The sequence below is a fragment of the Dendrobates tinctorius genome, unplaced genomic scaffold (assembly GCF_039654945.1).
Source record: "Dendrobates tinctorius isolate UK_male_01 unplaced genomic scaffold, ASM3965494v1 ptg000016l, whole genome shotgun sequence".
Classification (NCBI taxonomy): Eukaryota; Metazoa; Chordata; class Amphibia; order Anura; family Dendrobatidae; genus Dendrobates; species Dendrobates tinctorius.
In genome coordinates, this window is record NW_027361684.1 from 51,984,149 (window position 1) to 52,005,007 (window position 20,859).

Here is a 20,859-nt window from a genome sequence, read left to right on the forward strand (position 1 = left end):
TCCTCTCCAGGTCTCCATCTAACCATTAGATGACCAGGTGTTGGGCAAAGCTGAAAATTAGACTCATCAGAGAGGATTACCTTACTCCAGTCCTCTACAGTCCAATACTTATGGTCTTTGGCAAACTTCAGCCTGGCTCTCATTTGCTTCTCATTGATGAAAGGCTTTTTTTCTAGCTTTACAGGACTTGAGCCCAGCCTCTAGGAGCCTGTTACAAACTGTTCTTGCCATGCTCTTCACCCCAGCTGCCATTTTCCATTCCTTTTGTAGGTCACTTGATGGAAGCGGCTCTTTGAGGCCGCGAAACGCGCGTCGGGGAGCTGCACACCCTCCTACCTTGTGCCCTCTGTCCTTCCCTGGTAAGCCAGACTATTTTCATCACCGCACATTGAGCCTCTATCTGTCGCCATATAACGCCTGATGCGCATTGCGCCATGGCTGTTGCTCTCCTACTGGGTAATACTTGTTACTATGGCTCATTAGGTTCACAATAATTATGTGTCATGTTGCTTACCTTTAAGGCATTGCGGCACTTGGGGCTAGTTTTCCCTTTTCTGCCTTTTCACTGGGATCTATGTATTGTCATAATAACTTATATTATGAATATTTGTTAAATAAAAATTTGACTTTTATCTTTAAGACACCTTTGGCTCTTTTCTTCCTCTTATGGTCTTGGTATACTTTGAGCTGGTGCATTTTTTCTTTCCTGGACCGGCAAATGAGATCTAAACTGTCCGGAATATGTTTTGGGAACTTAGTGTGCTTTTTTCTAGCTTTACAGGACTTGAGCCCTGCCTCTAGGAGCCTGTTACAAACTGTTCTTGCCATGCTCTTCACCCCAGCTGCCATTTTCCATTCCTTTTGTAGGTCACTTTATGTCATCCTGCGGTTGCTGAGTGACGTTCAAATAAGATGACGGTCATCCCGGTCAGTGGAGAGTCGTTTTCGCCCTATTCCGGTGTGTAGCTTTATTGTTCCCAATGTCTGCTGCTTGACCTTGTTGTAATGGACTGCCGTCTTAGACAACTGACACTGAAATGGAATGGCTGTCAGAAATTTAGAGAAGGTGATTTTTATAAAACTGTGCTGTGGTCTCTAAATTTTGGCAGAACTGTATATAAAATATCAATGAAACCAATCTGAGCCGCACATAATCAGGTGCTAACATGGGCCAAGATGACATACCAAAAGGTAGACATAGCAACATAATAATACATAATCTTTTATAAATATTGCTAGGAATAGTACAAACTGTAAAATTAGTATATGCCATGCATAAATGCATATAAAGGAACACCATGTAATACCAAAATAATCCTAAGGGACAAAGAAAAATGGTATTCTGTTTCCCGCACCAGTGAAAACAAGGCATACTGGAGATGAGCTACAGAAATATTGAAATATATTATAAAGGTGCACTATGTAAACCAATGTAATAAATCTCAAATAATGTAATAATTAATAGTAATCTCAAATGGCTGTATCCAGATGTTTCCAGTTATCCAACAATAAATAGACACAAGAAAAGCCTATAGCAGGTATATAAAGATGCTTTCAATCTTTCTGTAGCTCATCTCCAGTGCGGGATACAGCATACCATTTCTTTATCCCATAGGATTATTGAGGTATTATATGGTGCCCTTTATACGTATTTATGAAAGGCTTATCTATATATATATAGATAAAGCTGAGTGTATGTGTATGTGTGTATGTATAAAGCCCCGCCCACTCCACAGAGCCCCGTCCACTCTGCATAGCCCCTGGTCTAGAGACAACAGTTGTGACACACAGCTTGGCCTCACATACATTGCATACACAGCTCTGCTGCAGGGACCCTCTGATTTCATATATACAGGGTTACTACAGGGTGGGCCATTTATATGGATACACAAATAAAATGGGAATGGTTGGTGATATCAACCTCCTGTTTGTGGCACATTAGTATATGAGAGGGGGAAAACTTTTCAAGATGGGTGGTGACCATGGTGGCCATTTTGAAGTTGGCCATTTTGGATCCAACTTTATTTTTTCCAATGGGAAGAGGGTCATGCGACACATCAAACTTATTGAGAATTTCACAAGAAAAACAATGGTGTGCTTGGTTTTAATGAAGCTTTATTCTTTCATGAGTTATTTACAAGTTTCTCTTTGTTTACAGCCATTGACATGTCACGTGATGAGCGGATAGAAATAGTGTTGATATCTGGTGAATGCAGTACTCGGGTCATTGCAGCAAATTTCAATGCAAGACACCCTATGCAAGAAAACTGTTACCATTCCCATGTTATTTAGGTGTATTCATAAAAATGGCCCACCCAAAAAAGTTTGCCTCATCACTGAACATAATGTTCTGTGTAAACTGAGGGTCCTGTTCCAATTTTTGTTTTCCCATTCTACAAATTCAGCGTGCCAATCTGGGTCACCAACCATTCCCATTTTATTTAGGTGTATCCATATGAATGGCCCACCCTGTATACTTCACCCAGTGATGTGATACAAGATCCTGCTCTGTGACATGAGCTGACACTTCTACTCCAGCACAGCCCTGCGTCTGACTCCTCCTCCCAAGCACGTGACTGGTCACACCCAGGATCTTGCATCTATCAAAAGTTCAGGCAGGGAAGAGAGGAAAAAAGCAGCAGCAGGCGGCGCCATCCTCTCCGGCAGCAGTGATGGCCCTTCGCTGCCAAGGTGCTGATTGGGATTTAAAGCCTAGAAACTCTCCAGACCTAGGATTGGATCTGTGCACCAGCTGCTGGCCTGGCAGGAAGGAGGAAAGAAGAAACTGACCACACACAGGCAGAGCCCCCGCTGTCAGTGTGCGCTGGATAAGAGCAGCGACATGAACACCAACATCATGTACACCAGCAGGAAGAGGTGCAAACCCGTGCAGAAGGCATCACACCCGTGCCCCGCAGGCCTTATAGGGGTTAACAAGAATGACCTGAGAGAGGCGGAGGGCCACTGCTGGCATGGAGGGGACAGGGCAGCGCTGTCTGCCCGGTGACACTGCCTGCCACTAGGTATAAAAGCTGTGCTGCAGAAAAATGCTGTGTATAAAGGAGGAATGTGAGGTGCAGAAGTAGGCTGTTTAAAAAGAAGGAGCATGAGGTGCAGGAGGAATAAGGCCCCTTAACTGTCGCCGTTATTTGTTATAACTAACCACAGTTAGGTACTATGCCCGGGCAACGCCGGGCTCTTCAGCTAGTACTAATTCTATGTACGATTACTAGCAATATTTGTAAATATGATGTTTTATTATGCTGCTGTTTCTACCTTTTGGTATGTTAACTTGACCCATGTTAGCACCTGATTATGTGCACCTCAGCTCGGTTTCATTGATATTTTATATATTTTTATGCTTGTACACCAATAAATGTCTTGGTCCAGTGCCTCCTTTCTTCTTGCGAGGCCATCCTCCCTCCTGTGCTTTGTGTGCATGATTTGTCTTACGTCATCCAGTGTCCCCAGCATTGTGCTTCTGTGCAAGTGTACTTCTTTCTGCCTTGTTGAGGGCACATCAAAGTACTGCAGTGCACATGTGCAAGAAAAGGCCAAACAGCCCTGGCACATGCGCACTGCAGTGTAATCCACACGAAGCAAAGAATACGGACGGCATCGCAAGAAGAGAGGAGTTACCGGATCAAGACAGCGACGTCCATAGGACCCGACAGCTCCATAGGTGAATATTATAAAAGGTCTTTTCCTTTTCTTGCAGGCCAGATTCGGGGTATATATTCAGCATATTAGAATGCTGTACACTAGAGCTGAAAAATGGTGGCCGTATCTCACACGGGACAAACCTGATGACAGGTTCCCTTTAAAACTGCTTTTGGTGCACATACCAGTCACTATATCCAGGAACTGCTCAGATTTTCATGCTCTATAAATTAACATCTCTCTCTTTCAGTGGGCAGATCAGTATTCTGCCAGTAATATAAGTGATGGAATTTCTTCCCCACACTTCCCAGCATGCACAGCACCTGCCATTATGTTATCCATCTACTATGGCTAAAAGGCCAATACTTGTCAGTGGATAGTAAATTAGACAGAAGTGAGACACCTAAACCTCGATTCATCAAGACTCGTGATTTTCTTGTTAGTCTTGATCAGGTGGCGTGTAGGAATCAGACAGTCCTGATGCATTAAGAAGTGAAAGCCTCTTACTGGATTTGTAGCATCAGACAAGTGGCTAGCACCTCTGTTTGCGCCTTGCCACAAATCTTACTTCCGTCCCTGAATCGTCATTTAGACAAGCTGTGGTTTCACGCCCCAATGCAATCCAACTCTTCCAATGTTGGCAGACCATGGTGAAACTTGCGAAAATTTCAAAAGTTGTTACATTTTTTTAACTCCAGAATACTGGCTAAATTGGTTTGATGAATCAGGGCCCGAGTACCTGGCTACTTGAAGCTTTATTTTGGGCTGGAAACATCAATTTAATTACAAAGAAAGCTTCTTCAAAATGACAGGTACCAATTAAAGTATTATGTTCTCTGCAGTGACTTTCTAGCCTAGCTAATGAGTGATAATTTTGACGCTGGATGAATAAATTGGTGGTTGACCAAATTGAACATCCATTTCAGATACTGTAGCTTTGCAAATTGCTTGTCCATCACAATAAAACATAAAATACTTAAATATTATATCCACAACTGACTATGGGAGATGGCATCTTACTTTTAATGTGATGTCCTTGGTACAAATGAAAAACCTTGAGGAGAAAGGAGCAGACCTGACATGTGATAGGACTACACAGGATAAAGGATGACCTTTCCAAGGCTCAAACCAGCTGGACTTCAAAATAGGGTAGTACTGCATTTTATCATGCACCTCATAGCAAAGACAGGCTTAGCGAGAGTTAAATGTCATACACCGTCCAAAGCCAGACATAGCTGTATTACTCACCAATTAAATTACAAGTGCAGGTCACAAGTTGGCTTTCAGAGCCTGCATTGTTAATTCCTTCATATTCACCCGAAAAAAAATAGTACAACATACCAAGAAATTCTATATTGTAAAATAACAGCATAATGGAACCCAAAGAACATTGGAAGTCAATTAGAAGACAAATAGAAAACTCTAAGAGAACTCAAGTTTTGAGTGCAGGGTTCTAGATACCTTCCTACCACATTGACTTATTTTAGCTTGAACCTCTCTGATGTCTGAATTAGGCCTTAAGAAAATTCTAACGCAAACGACATCATGTGCCATTGTGAAGTATTCATATGACAGTTTTGCCCACAGTTGCTGCTACAATGGTGCAATTATGCTAGAAATGTTATCATATTCCTATGTCGTTCCCACATAATGCAACTTATTACTTTTTGCAGCAATTAGGATGCCTCACCAGTTCTGACTACAGCTTCTACATGTCACATAGCTGTACCACTGCCCAAAATTGTTAAAAAGGTTATAATTTATATTATAAAAATGTTCAATCTGTGTAACTAAATGAGAGTAAGTTTACTGAATTAAAAATATTCACTGTATAAAAATTTACAGCTCTTCATTTAGTGCCATTTCTGATACGCAAGGCAGCGCAATATTCACACTAGTCATCACAATATTGTCACTTCTGTTTTATCACCGCTTAGGTATAAAATATCAGTACTTTACATATAAAAATGACATCTTACCAGAATAAATGCATGTGGCCTGAAAGACTAGATCAATTGAATACAGAAAGATCAAACAACCAGAAAAAAATGGTAAAAAAACAAAAACTAAAATAAACTGTTATTGTTTGCTCAGGTAGAACAACTTTGCTCTCTTGTCAAGCCCTGAGATTGCTTGTAAGTTACAAATATTTTCCTCTCTTCCAAGTAAATTCACAGCATCCCAGCTTCCCAGGCATTTAACACTCAGCACAAGGATAAGGCCCTGCTTGATGTTCTGTGTAAGTCTACATAGCCTCCAGCTACAGATTAGAAAATGAGCCGTCACGAGAGAATCAAAATGGAAGGTAAGGCCGTGGGACAATCTGCCATCTGCACCGAAATTTACTAGTGATAGTGAATCATTACATTTTTAAATGCAATATCATGAATGGCAATAGGAACATAGTATTTGCATAAGCCTTTAGAATATAACTGGAAACAGATTTCTACCTGGCAATGTGATATTTACACTTTTATTAATTGCAGCGATGAGAGGAAGAAATGATAGTTCACAAAAAGTATATAAAGTATCAGTAACATATATCTTTAGGCACGATCTCTATAGGCAGCCCAAAAGATAGAGCACCTACTGAAAAAAAATGTACATTTAAATACACTGAACAGTATGTATTCATATGCAATTTATCATCAGGCAGTCACAGTACTGTGTGCGTGAGAAGAGGACACCCAGGTTTTGGAGGATGGGCTTTGTAATGGAACTGCATTAAATCCTCCAGCTGGCTTGTCATAGTAAATTACATAATATCTATATATAATATATATATATATATATATATATATATATATATATATATATATATAATTGAATGTATGTGTGTATCACCAACCAATCACGAAGCATCTTTCATTTCACCAGAGCTGTTTAAAAGAAGCTGAGCTGTGATTGGTTGCTATGAGCAACAGTTTTCCCACTCCACGACAACACCTCAGCAGACACTGACCGGGTGGGAGAAATCTAGCATCCCCGGGAACATAATCTCCCAGTCATTGTCTGCCCCCCAGAAAGGAGCAGAGAGCACATGACAGAAATGAATACCCCCTCCCTGCCCATATACCCATCACACATCCTCCATCCCATAGGCACATCCTTCCTCTTAAAGGGATCCCGAGTATGGAAGTGAGGGCAAATCCAAACTGCACTTTGGTACTGACCCCAGGCCCCTCTTAAAGGGATCATTGGTATGGAAGTTAGGACTGTTCCACTCAGCACTCTGGTTTTGACCCCAGGCTGACGGGATGATGTGGGATATTAGGGGTAGTGGTCCGGTGGCTCTGGCTGATGGGATGATGTGGTATATTAGGGGTAATAGTCCGGTGGCTCTGGCTGACTTGATGATGCGGGATATTAGGGGTAGTAGTCCGGTGGCTCTGGCTGACGGGATGATGTGGGATATTAGGGGTAGTAGTCCGATAGCTCTGACGGGATGATGTGGGATATTAGTGGTAGTTGTCCGGTGGCTCTGGCTGACGGGAAGATGTGGCATATTAGGGGTAGTAGTCCGGTGACTGATGGCATGATGTGGGATATTAGTGGTAGTAGTGTGGTGGCTCTGGCTGATGGCATGATATAGTGAATGTGGCTTTGCGGAGTTGGTGGGGCTCTACACTCAGCTTTATATACAGTATATAGATATGATCATTATAATTTGTTATAACTAACCGTAGTTAGTTATTATGCCCGGGCAGCGCCGGGCTCTTCAGCTAGTAAATAATAAAAGCAAATAAAATAATCTTGAACAAAACAAATCACCGACTGGTACAGGAGGAGAGAGGACCCTGCCCGCGAGGGCTCACAATCTACAAGGGATGGGTGAGGATACAGTAGGTGGGGGTAGAGCTGATCGTGCAGCAGTATGGTGGTTCGGGGGTTACTTTAGGTTGTAAGTTTATACAGTGTCTTGAAAAATGATTTATACCTTGTGAACTTTTCCACATTTTTTCACGTTACACCCACAAACTTAAATGTATTCATTTGGGATTTATATGATATAGTAACATAAAGTTGCGAGTATTTGTGAAGTGTAAAGGAAATGATACATGGTTTTCTAAATATTTTAAAAATATAAATTGGAAAATTGTGACGTACATTTGTTTTCAGTCCCATGCAGTCTGATACCCCTAAATAAACACCCGGAGTGACCAATTTCCTCCAGAAGTCACATAATTAGTAAATTGAGTCCACCTGTGTGTAACTAATTCTAATTAAAACAACAGCTGTTCTCTGAAGGCCTCAGAGGTTTGTTTGAGAACATTCGGGATCAAACAGCTTCTTAAAAACCAAGGAACACACCAGATAGGTTAGGGATAAAGTTGTGGAGAATAGAAAAGCAGGTTTAGATTATAAAAAAAATAACCAAAACTCTGAACATCCAAGTGTAAGGATTCCGGATTTCCGTTTTGAGCCTGTTTGCCCTCATCCAAGATGGAGTCTGTATCTTGCCCAGTCATGGAACTTCCTGTCTGTCCTGTTATTTAAGTCTGGGTCGTGTGTTCCTCCTTGCCTGAGTATTTTCTGCTGTTGGCTCCTGAGCTCCTGCCTGGTGTTGCTGGTGAACTACCTGCTACTGCTGTTCGTTAATCGGTGGTCTTCCTCACCTCGTTCAGCTGCCTTCCATTTTCTGTGTGCTCCTGGATCCTGACCGGGGTTGCCTATTGACCGGAATACTTGGGTGCTGCCTCTCGCCACACAATCTACAGCAGTCAGTAAGGAATGTTAACTTCTCTATATCTGTTGGACTATGTCTGTTGGGTTGTGGTGCGGGACTTGTCAGCCCTTAAAGACCTTTCCCTGTCTACGCTCCTTCTATGTATTATTGGACTCCCACAAACAAGTGCCTTATGCACGTGTGATCAAGTTAATGCTGGACTTCCTCGTTTAAGTAGTGCATTTTCACTACCCCCTTGCTGGATAACCATGTTTAAGTACTGTATGCATACCCACTGATATCTTTAATTGACTTCCTCATTTAAGTGTCTCGCACACTCCTGCGTCATATCCTTGCTGGACTAGTTCGTATTAGTGGTCACGTCCCGCTATTCTGTTTGCTGTGACTTTCTATATTGTGCTGAGCACCTCGTTTCAATTGCAGGAATATCTGTGTGGCTAGTTTCACACTTGCGCCTTTTTGCGCAGCGTATCGAGCGTACATGAAACGAATGTCAAAAGCGCATGCAAACGCTTGTAAATGCTGAGTTTTTTTGTAGCATTTTTGTGCGCATTCCGACAAAAAATCGCAGCGTTTTTATGCGTTTAACAGCGTTTTTCATGCGTTTGCATTTTTTATGCGCAATGGTGTCACTTCACAGGAGGAAAAATCCTTGAAAAATTCTTGCAACACACTCCACCAATGGGACAGCAGTGAGCGTGTCTTATGGAAATTCTTTATATTGACCCTGTTTACAGCTGAATTCTTCACATTTGCTTGCTTTTGCCTTGATAAACATGGATCTGCGCTGGACGAGTTTTTACTTTGACTTGGATCTGGACATGAGGATGGCTCAGGCTTATGCAGTTGCTTGCCATGAACAGAGGGAGAGAGAGAGGCAGCGAAGACAGCAGCGGCAGCGTTTGTGGATACATCCCATTTTTGAACTCCGGGAGAGCCGTGGAGCGTACCACAACCTCTACAGTGAGCTAAAGGCAAACCTGGAGAAATTTACGGATTATACCCGGATGTCCCAAGAAACCTTTAACTATTTGCTTGGTCGGGTCCAAGAAGTCATCTGGAGACAGGACACGCAGCTCCGGCGTGCGATTACTCCTGAGGAACGGCTCCTGGTCACATTACGGTATGCAGTTTTGCAAAACCAATGCCTGCCTAATTTTCTTTGTTGTGACATGTACTCTTCCAAATCTGGCAGAATTAGAGTTCTGCCATGTAGTTAACAAAAGGTTGCGGTAATTTTTTTATGGCATGTATTGAACAAAAGGCTGCAGATATATATATATATATATATATTTTTTTTTTTTAATTGAATTTTAGGTGTGTACAAAAATCCCTATTCACAAATATTAATTTTTTTTTTCTTTGTGTCACAGATTCACAGATTCCTGGCTACTGGAGAGACCCTCTCTTCACTGCACTTCCAGTACCATATTGGAATCTCCACGTTGTCTGGAATTGTAGCGGACACCTGCCGGGCTTTGTGGAACGTTCTTTGTCCAGAATTCATGCCCCTGCCCACCGCAGAAAAGTGGTTGGAAATCGCCGAGAGATTCTGGACTGTCTGCAATTTCCCTGTTTGGGAGCAGTGGATGGGAAACACATCCGGATTATCAAGCTCAAAAGAACAGGCTGAGTACTACAACTATAAAAAGTACTTTTCTACTGTACTCATGGCCATTGTGGATGCAGACTGTATGTTTATTGCTGTGGACATTTGGGCATTTGGCCATAGGAATGACTCCCAGGCTTTTAAGAACTCGGACATGGGCAGGAGGTTGTATGGCAACCACTTCAATTTTCCCATGCCACATCCTCTTCCCAACACCGAAGGTCCGCCACAGCCCTTTGTAATGGTTGGTGATGAAGCATTCCAGATGTGCCAAAACCTGCTCAAGCCCTACTCCAGCTGGGACTTGGACCACAACAAAAGAATTTTTAATTACAGGCCAGAAGAACAGTAGAGTGTGCGTTTGGTATACTTGTATCTAGATGGCGCATTCTTGGCACAGCCATTAATCTGAAACTGGAAACAGTGGATGAGGTGGTGAAGGCGTGTGTAGTTCTACATAATTTTGTAATTGCTAGAGAGCACCCGAACTTAGATCTTGATGATGTTGCTCCTAACCCATTGCCTGAATTTACTCAGCACCCTCTCAGGTCATCCGTTGAAGTTGGCCAAATGAGGGACCAATTTGTGGCCTACTTCAACTCAGATGTAAGACGGGTGGAATGGCAAGAGCAAATGGTGTAAAAAAATTGTCTTGTTGGTATGTTAATAAAAAAACACTGTTTTGATACCTGTACAGAGTGCATTCTGTGTTTTTACACTCCCAATACTATTAGCAAGTAGCCAGGTGTATGAGTGAATTTATGATGCTGTGTTTTGTGCATCATGAATTCACTAATACTCCTGAGTAGGTAACTATACATACACACACAAGTTGTATTACCTTTATAGTCTCTACAGTGTGTTCAATTAACAGCGACCGTGGAGATAATACAACTAATATTTGTGTTACATGGGGCGATTTTACAAATAGTGATTTTTGGATTCACTGGTATACTTTGAAACATGTAACTATAAATATTATTTGTAGGATCAGCACTGTGGCTTGGATTTTGAAAGCACACTGGTAAAATACCCAGGCCTGGTGTTATGCTGAAGTGACGAATACTTCACAAATTTATCACAAATGGGCAGGAGAATACACATTAAACTGCATCACTACACTGTTCTTCAAATATATGGAGATTTAAGCAACGATGCAGGTTCAAACTCATGTGTATTCACCTGCCCAGGTGTGATAGAGATGATACAAAGTCAGGGTATTTGTGAAGTATACATAACATTTATTTTCACCATCATTAATCAGTTTCTTCAACAAACACTGAATAGGGTATGTGGTTAATTGCAAGGTATATCTACAGTTCCTTGCCTTATCTCTAATAGTTAAATGATGATGGTACAAAATAGGCAAGGTAACAATAGATATGCCTTGCACTCAACACCATCCTCTATGCCAGGGTTTCCAAACTCTAGTCCTAAATGTCCACCAACAGATCATGTTTTAAGGATTTAATTTTTTTTTCCCTCAGGTGATGCAGTTATCACCAGAGTAATGGAATTACTTAAAACATAATTTGTTTGTTGGCCTTCAACACTGGAGTTGGGGAACACTGCTCAATTCATGACTTGTCTTTTCCACAGCAGTCTCCACATTCTTGTAATATTGCACAGACTGGAACCAACAGGGTTCCCCAACTCCAGTCCTCAAGGGCCACCACAGATCATGTTGTAAGGAAATCCATATCTCCGTTGATAACTGCTTCACAAGAGCAAAAAGAAAAAAGAAATTCCATACAACATGATCTGTTGGTGGCCCTTGAGGACTGGAGTTGGGGAACCCTGCTGGATCCAGTCTGTGCAATACTCCAAGAATGTAGAGACTGCTGTGGAAAAGACAAGTCATATAGATTGGTTGTTTTGACAACACATATCTCCAAGACTGACACAAGAAACATGTCTCAGTAATAGAGTTTTTGCCACCAGATATCTCCAAGTGTACGGCGCAGTGTGTGTACGGCGCAGTGTGTGTAGTCGGCGATTGACACAGTAACCAATCCAAATAAGAATTGCACATTTATTTTTACAAAAAAAAAAAAAAGAAGATTTTAATAGGAATGACGTTTGGGGGAAGATTCGGATACTTTGGGGGGTGTGGAGAGACGAGGAAAGGCTGGAGGTTGAGGAAGGGGTTCTAGGAGAAGGGGCGTCGAAAGTACTGGGGGAAGGGAGCTCTGGAATGGACATGGAGGCAGGTTGAGACACATTAGGAGGAGAGGGTGGATGGACGAACAAAGTTTTTTTTTTCTTTTCTTTGGCGCAGGAGTATCCTGCCTGGACCGACTTCCACCGTGTGACTGCCTTACTTTGCTCGACCGCTTGGAGATGGTAGACCGTGGCGTTGACCTGTAAAATATCGAAAGCGGGTCACCACTCTGCTGCTCTGTGGTGGCGGTGCTCCTAGAAGTGGCAGTGGCGGTGCTCCTAGAAGGGGACAAAGTTGTGTCGGTGCTCATAGAAGTGGCGGCGGTGGATGTCATACGAGGAGACGAAATCGTGTCGGTGCCCAAAGAAGTAGCGGTGGCGGTGATCCTTGGAGATGTAGTCGTGTCGGTGCTCCTAGAAGGAGGCTGCATGTCGGTGATCTGAACAGAAGTTCTGGCGGGACTCTGAGGAGGAGAATTGGTGGCGGTGCTCTTTGGAAGAGTAGTGCTGGTGGTGTTCTTTTGATGCGGAGAGCTGGTGGTGCTCCTTTGATGAGGAGTGCTGGTGGTGCTCCTTTGATGAGGAGTGCTGGCGGTGCTCCTTTGATGAGGAGTGCTGGCGGTCCTCTTTTGATGTTGACTGGTGGTGTTGGTGGCCCAAGCAGGTTCTGCTGTGGTGGTGCTCCATACAGGAGCAGCGCTTGCCATAGTGGTGGTGGCGGAGGAGTGTCCAGCAGCACTCAGACTTGGGGTGGTGTAGTGGTGTCCGGCTTCGCTGGGAATGCAGGTGGCCGTGCAGTGGTATGCAGCAGAAGTCGGTAGGGAGGTGTAGCGAGTCAGCGGTGGCACTGTTGGAAATGACACCACTGACTGCTGCACATACCGATTCTGCTGCATAGCCTGCAAGTAAGCAGTGTTACAGGCCTGTAACACACTCAGCTGTTGCTCAGGACTAAGGTGTTCCGCCATGCTCTGTTCAATTTTACTGAAAAAATGGTGCGCTGGTCTGTTGAGGTCGGCCTCCAGACGGTCAAGGCACTGGTCGACAGAGTGGAAGCGGTGTTCCATGTGGTTAAAACCACATTCCATCAGGGAAAAACCGCTTTCCATTCTGGCGGACAGCGCCTTGAGGCTGGCCTGAAAGGCCTCGCTCAAGTACATGAACTCGGGCATGACAGGCCTGTCCGAGGCCCTCTGCCGCTGGTGGGTAGTGCCCGCATAACCAGTGACAGAGACCTGGGACAGGGGAACACCTGATGGACCAGCTTCCTGGTCACCAGCTGTCTGTGTTGCTGACCTGCAAGATGCTTCCTGGCTGTCGGATGGCTGGGAAGGGTCCGAGGTCGATCGATGAAGAACCACTCCCGGGACAGGCTGCAGGGTGCTGCTCCAAGTGCTGTGGAAAGAAAGGGAAAACATTAGTATCATGCATTAACAATAAGCATCAGCTGTGGAATAGAAAAGCACATAGTAATAAAAAAAAAAAAAAAAAAATACTTACGCTCTGCTGGCAAGGACCGGTCTCAGGAAAGCCAACTCGCGATGATAGCTGTACTTTCTTCTGCGCCTTGCCGCTGAACCACTGCGAACCTGTCCCTCAGCACGAACATCAGTGTTGAAGCGGTCCTTCATCGAGCGCCAACGTGTGCGGATTTTGTTCACTGTTGGGAAAAAAAAAATAGAAAAAACGTTAGACAATGCACTGAAGGCAAGATAATTATCAGCACACACACCTGATAGAACTTTGCAAACAGTCAATGCTGCAGCACAAAAAATTCTATATACAATGCAGTCACTGTTGATCCTGAGGACACTTATGTTTCCTGTTAGAATATATGTAGCAGCCAAAACAACAATATCATCAAGAGCAAGAGTGAAAACAGGATCAAGACAGCAGTTGAATACACAAAGCAATCACTGTTTTCCAGAAGGCATTGGTGTGTTTGATGCAAGAATATATCTTGCCACAAACACACCAGCACCATCAGGACCATAAATCAATGCAGCTTAAAGACAGCAGTTCAATACACAAAACAATGTTTTCCAGAAGGCATTGGTGTGTTTGATGCAAGAATATATCTTGCCACAAACACACCAGCACCATCAGGACCATAAATCAATGCAGCTTCAAGACAGCAGTTCAATACACAAAGCAATCACTGTTTTCCAGAAGGCATTGGTGTGTTTGATGCAAGAATATATCTTGCCACAAACACACCAGCACCATCAGGACCATAAATCAATGCAGCTTCAAGACAGCAGTTCAATACACAAAGCAATTACTGTTTTCCAGAAGGCATTGGTGTGTTTGATGCAAGAATATATCTTGCCACAAACACACCAGCACCATCTGGACCAAAAATCAATGCAGCTTAAAGACAGCAGTTCAATACACAAAGCAATCACTGTTTTCCAGAAGGCATTGGTGTGTTTGATGCAAGAATATATCTTGCCACAAACACATCAGCACCATCTGGACCAAAAATCAATGCAGTATCACAGAGCATCTTCATACTTACTGAACGCCCTTTTTGAAGTTGGAGAGGCGCTGTCCCAGCCATCCATCATCGCTGCGGCCACCTCATTCCAGAGCTGCCGGGTCACCACTGTGTCTTTGTACTGCTGGTCACGGCTGTCCCACAACGGGATACGCTCCTCACCAAGGCGGATCAGGTGCTCGTTGTCGATGTACACTTCTTCGACATCCCGTTGTGGAATCTAGGAAAAAAAAAAAAATTAGAATCTTTGTAATTTTGGAGAATGAAAAAGATAGAAAAATAAACAGAGAAGAAGATGAAAATAAAGACAGAAAAAAAAAGGATAGACTATATACTAACATTGCGTCTCCTCGCCACGACTTGGATACGCTGCTCCCGCTCAGACTGCTCCCGCACTTCACTTTCACTGGCAGTGTCCGATGTCTGTACAAGAGAAAAAAAAAAATTAAAACACATTTCTAGAGGCAGCTAAACTTACTCAAAGGCAGCAACATCCTCACCTCACGATCAGCTTGGGCCAGTTCTTGCCGAGATGGCGAATAGACCGATCCAGAAGAAGACATGCTGAAATTTAAACAAAAAATACATTTGTACATTATAAAATCGTACAGGACACACAGACATTATGTTGAAGAATACTCACATTTTGGCTTCTGAAGCTTGAATCCACAGCTGGAAGGCTGTCTTGTCTCTTCAAGGCTGTCTGTAGAGTATTGGTCTGGCCCTGAAGACACCTTCTTTTATCTAGACTCCTCTCAAACAATGTTGCTTGTTTAGGGGGAGGTATAGACAAGTGTCTGGACATTGTTTACCGAAATCGCGTGCGCGCACAAAGCGCTGACGTGCGCGCACCCAAGCGCACGTCAGCGACCCCATAGACTTTAATGCTGTTTTTGGGCGCACACGTGCGCGCGCGATTTTTTATCGATGTAGGCGGAACAAAAAATGCAACATGTAGCGTACGGCGCGTCTGGGCGCACACCTGTAAAATGCGCAGCGCACACTAAACGTTGATGACCCTGCGACCACCATGTTAAAGATAGGGAAACATTGCACGTGCGCGATAAAACGCTAGTGTGAAACCAGCCTTAGTTCTGTTTTGTTTAAATACATCTTTTACTGCAGCTTTCTTCTCAGATGGGTTTTATCCCACGCTATCAGATTCCTTAGTACCTACATAATTGTTACATCAAACTCTGTTCAATCCATCATCCAAAAAATGGAAGGAGTATGGCACAACTGCAAATCTACCAAGACATGGCTGTCCACCTAAACTAAGGATGTCAAACTGAAATACACAGAGGGGCAAAATAAAAAAAAACTTGGACAAAGTTGTGGGCCAACCTTGATATCCATTAAAAAAAATGTCCACAATTGAGGAAGTTTTTCCCTTATCAAATATAATGAAGGACTTTTTCATATGGCATCAAACTTAAAGGGTTTGTGCCCCAAAGTACATTTTCATTAATAGATCTGAAAAGAAACACTATTACAAATGGGGAATACTGGAATATTATTATTTGTTATGTAAAAGCAGTAAAAAGCATATGGCCCAATGGCCTAATTTAACATGTAATAACAAAGGATAAAAAACCGGTCAGACAATGCTCACACCACCCAATGGCTGAAACACAACAAGAGAACACAAAATGACAAATTTGCAAAAACATGACATTGTCTGACCGACTTGTTCACACTTGTGCATGTCACATATGTTTTTAATCCGTTTTTTCCTTGCTCAGCATGGTTTGGGAGACCCCACCCCTCTCCTGTGTGACATGCACATAAATGAGCTGTCTTACACCACAAGCCCAAATACTAGGAGGCACCTGTCTGTATCCTGTTCATTTAGACACTGTTCACATGTTCAGGTTTTAAATACATTAGATAGGGACTGCTTTGTGAAGGGTTACCGTGACGTGGTGAAGCAGCTTGGTATACATTTTTTGCAAAAAACGTATCGACTAAATACCCTGTATTTGTTATACAGCACTTGCTGATTACTGTCATGTTTTTTACTGCAGAGTATTTTTGCAAATTTGTCATTTTGTGTTCTCTTGTTGTGTTTCAGTATAATGGGCCTTACAATATGGGGGCATTCACTGTGTTGCGGGTCAAATATAAGCATTCTACGGGCCAGATTCAACCTGCGAGCCAGAGCTTGACATGTGTGACCTAAACTGACATCCAAAGCAAGGAAAGTACTAATTAGAGAAGCAGCCATGAGGTCCATGATCACTCTAGAAGAGCTGCAGACAGCTACAGCTCAGGTGGGAGAATCTGTCCACTGGACAACTATTAGTCTTGTACTCTACAAATCTGGCTTTTATGGAGGAGTGTCAAGAAGTAAGCAATTTTTGTAAGCAAGCCATAAGAAGTTCCGTTTGCAGTTTGCAAAAAGTCATCTGGAGGACACAGTCAGAATGCGAAAGAAGGTGCTCTGGTCATGTGAGGCCAAAGTAGAACTTTTTGGGGCTAAATGCAAAAACGCTGTGTGTGGAGGATAACTAACAGTGCACATCACTGGAAATGGTGGTGGCAGCATCATGCTGTATTTCTTCAGCAAAAACAGAGAAGCTGGTCAGAGTTAATTCAAAGATGGATGGAGCTAAAGAGAGGGCAATCCTGGAGGAACACCTGTTAGGAGCTGCAAAATACTTGAGACTGGGCCGCAGGTTCACCTTCCAGCAGGAAAACGACCCTAAACATGCTGCCAGAGCTACAATGGAACCATTTAGATCCAAGCATATTCACTTGTGTGACTGGCCCAGTCAAAGTCCAGACCTAAATCCCATTGAGAATCTTCAAGACTTGAAAATTGCTGTTGATCCAATCTCACAGTGTTAGAGCTAGCGTGCAAAGCAGAATGGGAAAGAGACATCCCCCAAAAAACTTGCAGCAGTAATCGCAGCAAAAGGTGGTCCTACAAATTATTGACTCAGAAGTGTGGAATACAAATGCACATCACAATTTTTAGATTTATGGTATATTTTTTAAATACCGTATATACGTGAGTATAAGTCGAGTTTTTCAGCACATTTTTTTCAGAACATGGAGGAGAGGCAGCAGCGGGTCACAGGAGGAAGGGGTCGGCTGTTACAGCTAAAGCCTGTGTCTGCTGCTAAAGAGAAATGAATATTCACTGCACTGACAATGAATATTCATTTCTCTGTAATAACGCGCACAGTGTCAGCCGCAGCAGCACGTGTGCCGCTACTTAAGAGAGGTGAATATTCATTTCTCTTAAGTAGCTGCACACGTGACCACCCGGCGGTGACACTGTGCATGCTACTTAATGCTCACTGCCCTCCACGCATATAGTTCCGGCGTGGAGAGCGGTGAGTATTCTGGCAGTTGTGCTCTGCTTGTGAGCAGCTCATGATGTCCCTGCCATCCGCTGCTTGCAAGCATAAAGCAAAGCAGCTGCTGGAACCGGAACAAGACGCTGCGAGGGAGTGCAGAAAGGTAAGTGTATTTGCTTATTTTTTTTAATGTTTTTTCATGGGGGCTAATCATAGGAAAAGACTAGGGTCATACATACAAGGATAGGGGATGAGGAGGCCGTGCATACCAGGATTCGGATTTGGGGACAATGCATACCCGGCTTATATTTGAGTCAATAAGGTGTCCCAGTTTTTTTTTTTTAGGTATAATTAGGTGCCTCGGCTTATACTCAGGTCGGCTTATACTCAAGTATATACAGTAATTAGAAAACCTTGCATTATTTCCTTTACACATCAAAATTACTTGTTACTCAGTTTTAGTAGATCACATAAAAAACATTTAAAATGTGGAAAAGTTCAGGGCATATGACTACTTTTTTAAGACACTATAATACCCCTGCTTGTAAAAGAGGAAATTACAATGATAAGACCAGTATTATGGGATGCTATGTACACAGATTCATAATTTATTACTGTTGATTGGAAAAAAGAACAAAAGAAAAATTATTTTTAAGAAAGTAATTTTATGTCTATCACTTTACTTTAATTTCCCTTGAAACCTTAAAAATCTTTTTAAAATATTAATACAATAACAGTGCTCATTATACATGTTAAATAGCACAGTTAATGCACATTTCTAGATCGAATAATGCTGAGAAAATGCATCGTTATATCTATGGTTTGTTTGGCGAATTAAAAAAGTACAGTAGTGGGGTAGTTTCATTCTTTTTCATATACTATACCCTCCTCAATGTAAACCTTTGGCCCTGTTCAGTATTGCGTCTGTGATGGTTTATATCAAGATTTTATGTACCGTATTTTGTTCATTTCTGTCTGAGCCAAATTCATATTTCTATTTGGGCCTTCTTTGAAGCCTATTTTTATATATGCGTTTTTTTTTGTTTTGGGGGGGTGTCTTCCACTGTGGACGTGGTTGAGGGTTTCAAGATATTTTCGCCTGATGCATCATTTGCTATTTTTCAAACAGTTTTCAAACAGTTGCAAATGTACTCCCATCTCTTCTTGGAGTGATTTCATGTACACCAGAAGTTTCTGCACATTTTTTTGGAGCAAAGTCAAGAAAGGTATTTTTTTTCGGGGTGTTTTTGCAACTTTTCGAGCTAAAAAGTTACATATTTCACAAAAAAAGTCAAACAAATTGCACATACATTTTAAGAATACATGAAATGACTCCAGGCAGAGACTAATGTACTGGAAGGATGCAGTTTGACAGGTCCTGGATAGGAGATATGTGTCACCTACAGTGGGTACGGAAAGTATTCAAACGCCTTTAAATTTTTCACTCTTTGTTTCATTGCAGCCGTTTGGTAAATTCAAAAAATTTCATTTTTTTCTCCTTAATGTACACTCTGCACCCCATCTTGACTGGAAAAAAAACCAGATGTAGAAATTTTTGCAAATTTATTAAAAAATAAAAACTGAAGTATCACATGGTCATAAGTATTCAGAGCCTTTGCTCAGACACTCATATTTGAGTCACATGCTGTCCATTTCCTTGTGAGCCTCCTTAAGTTGGTTTTACTCCATCATTGGAGTCCAGCTGTGTTTAATTAAACTGATAGGACTTGATTTGTAAAGGCACACACCTGTCTATATAAGACCTCACAGCTCACAGTGCATGTCAGACCAAATGAGAATCATGAGGTCAAAGGAACTGGGCAAGGAGCTCAGAAACAGAATTTTGGCAAGGCACACATCTGGCCAAGGTTACAAAAGAATTTCTGCAGTACTCAAGGTTCCTAAGAGCACAGTGGCCTCCATTATCCTTAAATGGAAGAAGTTTGGGACCACCAGAAGTCTTCCTAGACCTGGGCATCCAGCCAAACTGAGCAATTGTCCGAGAAGAGCCATGATGAGAGAGGTAAATAAGAACTCCAAGATTACTGTGGCTGAGCTCCACAGATGCAGTAGGGAGATGGGAGAAAGTTCCACAAGGTCAACTATCACTGCAGCCTTCCACCAGTCAGGCCTTTATGGCAGAGTGGTCTGACAGAAGCCTCTCCTCAGTACCAGACACATGAAAGCCTGCATAGAGTTTGCTAAAAAAAACAAACACATGACGCACTCCTAGACTATGAGAAATAAGATTCTTTGGTCTGATGAGACAAAGAGAGAACTTTTTGGTATTAATTCTAAGCAGCATGTGTGAAGAAAACCAGGCACTGCTCATCACCTACCCAATACATTCCCAACAGTGAAACATGTTGGTGGCAGCATCATGCTATGGGGGTGTTTTTCAGCTGCAGGGACATGACATCTAGATGCAATTGAAGGAAACACGAATGCGTGATATCCTGGAAGAAAACCTCTTCCAGAGTGCTCTGGACCTCAGACTTGGCCGGAAGTACAGCTTCCAACAAGACAATGACCCTAAGCACACAGCTAAAATAACAAAGGAGTGGCTTCAGAATAACTCTGTGACCATTCTTGACTGGCCCAGCCAGAGCCCTGACCTAAACCCAATTGAGCATCTCTGGAGTGGCCTGAAAATGGCTGTCCACCAACGTTCACCATCCAACCTGACGGAACTGGAGAGGATCTGCAAGGAAGAATGGCAGAGGATCCCCAAATCCAGGTGTGAAAAACTTGTTGCATCATTCCCAAGAAGACTCATGGCTGTACTAACTCAAAAGGGTGCTTCTACTCAATACTGAGCAAAGGGTTTGAGTACTTATAGCCATGTCATATTTCAGTTTTTCTTTTTTAATAAATTTGCAAACATTTCTACATTTCTGTTTTTTTTCAGCCACGATGGGGTGCAGAGTGTACGTTAATGAGAAAA

The 20,859-nt window shown here is 42.6% G+C and overlaps 2 protein-coding genes across 7 annotated transcripts in view; both read right to left on the reverse strand.

Moving 5' to 3' along the window:
• CNKSR2 (connector enhancer of kinase suppressor of Ras 2) overlaps positions 1 to 20,859 on the reverse strand; it is a 589,838-nt gene that overhangs the window by 11,420 nt on the left and 557,559 nt on the right. The window lies entirely within an intron of this gene.
• On the reverse strand, positions 1,619 to 19,374 carry LOC141080563 (uncharacterized). The gene is made up of 2 exons (XM_073565855.1): positions 14,635 to 19,374; positions 1,619 to 13,776 (listed from the first exon to the last, which is right to left on the reverse strand). The coding sequence occupies exon 2, from the start codon at positions 13,541 to 13,543 to the stop codon at positions 12,020 to 12,022; it is 1,524 nt and encodes a 507-aa protein (XP_073421956.1). The 5' UTR covers positions 13,544 to 13,776; positions 14,635 to 19,374; the 3' UTR covers positions 1,619 to 12,019.

Bases quoted from the DNA above. Each gene is read 5' to 3' on its own strand.
- LOC141080563 (XM_073565855.1), bottom strand. From the start codon at position 13,543: ATGATACTAATGTTTTCCCTTTCTTTCCACAGCACTTGGAGCAGCACC.